Source organism: Merops nubicus, unplaced genomic scaffold, assembly GCF_000691845.1.
Source record: "Merops nubicus isolate BGI_N331 unplaced genomic scaffold, ASM69184v1 scaffold18527, whole genome shotgun sequence".
Taxonomy (NCBI): domain Eukaryota; kingdom Metazoa; phylum Chordata; class Aves; order Coraciiformes; family Meropidae; genus Merops; species Merops nubicus.
Genome location: NW_008622482.1, coordinates 425 through 3,470, shown reverse-complemented (window position 1 = coordinate 3,470; position 3,046 = coordinate 425). Strand labels below are relative to the sequence as shown.

At 40.0% G+C, this 3,046-nt stretch overlaps 1 protein-coding gene across 3 annotated transcripts in view; it reads right to left on the bottom strand.

The window, feature by feature from the left end:
• Positions 1–1,274, bottom strand: part of HERC4 (HECT and RLD domain containing E3 ubiquitin protein ligase 4) — a 32,050-nt gene extending 30,776 nt beyond the window's left edge. For all 3 annotated transcript variants that reach the window (XM_008944810.1, XM_008944812.1, XM_008944811.1), the window contains exon 1: positions 1,049–1,274. In XM_008944810.1, coding sequence (XP_008943058.1) covers positions 1,049–1,274 — 226 coding nt within the window. The remainder of the gene's footprint in view (positions 1–1,048) is intronic.
• Positions 1,275–3,046: the final 1,772 nt, after the last annotated feature.

Genomic DNA, 3,046 nt, shown 5'->3' with positions numbered 1-3,046 from the left:
CTTTCCCAATAGAAGTCCAAATTAGTTTTAAAAAAGTTACACATCAACTACACAGAAAAATCTTTACTGGGCACCAAATCCAACAATGAATAAAGGAAGACTACTAAAATACTACCTAAAGCCTTAATTTGAAATATTTGTATCAATTACTGTGCCAAGTAATTAGCAAGTGTAAAACTGCTACAGCAGTGAGCAGAATCACTTCTTACTAAGCCTTTCCAGTTTGCTTACGTTATACTCCAAGTGCTGTCAGAAGCACTGCTCGCTACCTCTCAGCAGCACGCAGACATGAGTCAGATGCACAGCTCTGAAGGGAGCCCATGTGCACACTCCTCTGCAGTCCCTGCATGATGTTTACCCATTTCTGCTCTAGAACTGCACTAGCAGGAAGCAAAAACACAGAGATAGCAAGCAAAAAACCCAAAGGAGTTCTACATTGTATCCTTTGGGCTTTTCCAAATCCTCTTCTTGTAGCACTGCATATGCTGCAAAGTCTTTTACCAAAAGTTTTATTTCTAGTTCTTAAAAACCAAGAAACCTAAGAACACTCGTTTAATCAGACCTGCTCTACATCACATACTAGATGATTAAAGACACACAACAAGTTTCTCAACTATGGTAAACCAAATATTCATTCCTAGCACATCCCAGTAGCCAGCCTCATAGATACAGTACAACACTAATCCATATATTGAAGCAGGTCACCTCCCTTTGAGATTAAAACCAGCCAGCGAGTCTCCCACGGCCTTAGGTAAAGTGATTCCATGCTGGAAATGAAAAACAGTGGCACTGTCCAGGGGCACAGGAGGCAAAAATACATGAGGACAGACATATTTCACAGCTGGGTGATCCCGACTGTTACAGGCCACGATCCAGGGAAAGGAATGCTTCTTAAATTAAAAATATGCCCACTCTTGGAAAAACTCCCGTGCACAGAATTCAGCACATGCACAGGCACTGGCAATCCTGAGTTCAATGTAACATAATGAAACAAAAAAGTACATGCACAACCAGACGTACTCTCCACAGTCATTACTTCTAAACTTACCAGGTCTTTTCCTGGCTTTCTCGTGCCCTAGTTGTCCTAGGTCATTGCATCCGCATGTATAAACAGTCCCATCATCCAGGACAAAAACAGTGTGTCTCAGTCCGCAGCCTACATCTCTGATCCTTTTATTTAAGAAAAAGTCACTTCTTCTGGGTTCTAATACAATCTCTTCGTCAATTCCACCCAATCCAAGCTGTCCAAAAGATGCATTTCCCCAGCACAACATGTTCATGCTTCTCCCGATCACAGGTATCTTCCAGCTTCACTTTTTTAGAATATCCCTTCTGCGCAGCTGTTTAAAAAGAAAAAAGGAAAATGTAGTTTCCCAGTATTGTTCCTAATGTTTATGTTTATGTTGTACAGCATATAATCCACAAATTCACTTCCTATATACTAATCTATTGAAATAATGAACAATTTTTAAGAGTGAAATTTACTTTCCTGGATGGTATTTACATTAACTGCAGTAAAATGCTTTCCTTCCCATTTCAGATAGATCTTTTAAGATGTGAAGGTCCACAGTTCTATAAAACTTAAAATACCATTCTTTGTAAAACTTCTATAATCCCTAATGCAGATCTATACAACTGGCAGTCACAACCAATTCTAGGCAGTGGAAACGACCTCAATACTTTTTAAGGAGTCAGTGCAGGTTAGTTTGTCTAAACAAGGTGCTGCATGACTCCAGCAAGCACTGCGTGCAGCCTAAAGATCATCCCCAAAAACAACACTTGACTCATAGCTTCAAAAAAAACGGTCAGCTCTGATCAATCCAGTTATGCAACGCAAAACATATACATGATGTTTCAATCCTTACATTTAAACAACTGTGAGTCAACTGAACTTACAACATGAAAGAAAGCAAGTAGCTGAAACTCGAGTCCGAAGTCTTGTACTGCAATCACACAGGCAGCAGCTTCACAGTTACACTGCAGTAACAAGAGGCCACATGTACAAACTCCCCCATGCAAGCCCCCAGCACCTAAAACAATTAATAGTATTTGTGCTGACAGACTCTGCAACTATCTGGAAACAATAAAAAGCTACACTTCTCCTTCCTTTCCAGTACTGCAGATGACCAAGAATTTATGATGTACTCACTATTACTTATCCTACGCTTTGCGACAGTAAGTCTCCCCATATTTTCAGAGAAATGTTAAAAAAAACCCCAATGCAATACAGTATTAAATCACTCCAAATTTTCATCTGTGACCATTATTTGGAAGACAGCATAAATAATGGCATGTGGAACACAACGCACTACAAATGCATTCAGTCTTATATCCTGCAGGGTCTAACATGTATAAGGTGTCTCAGTATAAAACTGCTGAGAGAAGCCAGCCATCATTTAGCACCTAAGCACTACATAAACCAAAGGGTAAAATTCTTGCCAGCACAACAGGATGAACCACTTTCTCCACAAAATCAAAAACGCAGCAAACAAGATACTTATTTTTGTGATCTCATTAAAACTGTCCTCGAAAACAGCCCAACAGTTTAAAATGTATTGCATTCTGTTTACCTATCTCAGGAGGTGACGCATGATCAAATATTTCCCTAGCTATCACCAGCTATATCCTACCACATTCAGAAGGGGACATCAAAATGAAGACATCTTCGGTCAAGACATAGCTATGCAACAGCAAGTTTCATGTCCTCAGCAGTGACTGCAATTCAAGGTTCAACCTGCAACAAAAGGAAGAAGTTAGAAAAGACGTATGATTATAGTGCTTCCACGGAATCTCCATAGTTAAGATTTATCTCCATCTCCAGCAGGGTAATAGGAAGGAAAGGTCTCCTTTCAAGTAAAGCAGGTATGTGCTTCCATGGACGGTGAGGTTTTTGGGTTGTATGTCCTCAGCAGTGACTGCAATTCAAGGTTCAACCTGCAACAAAAGGAAGAAGTTAGAAAAGACGTATGATTATAGTGCTTCCACGGAATCTCCATAGTTAAGATTTATCTCCATCTCCAGCAGGGTAATAGGAAGGAAAGGTCTC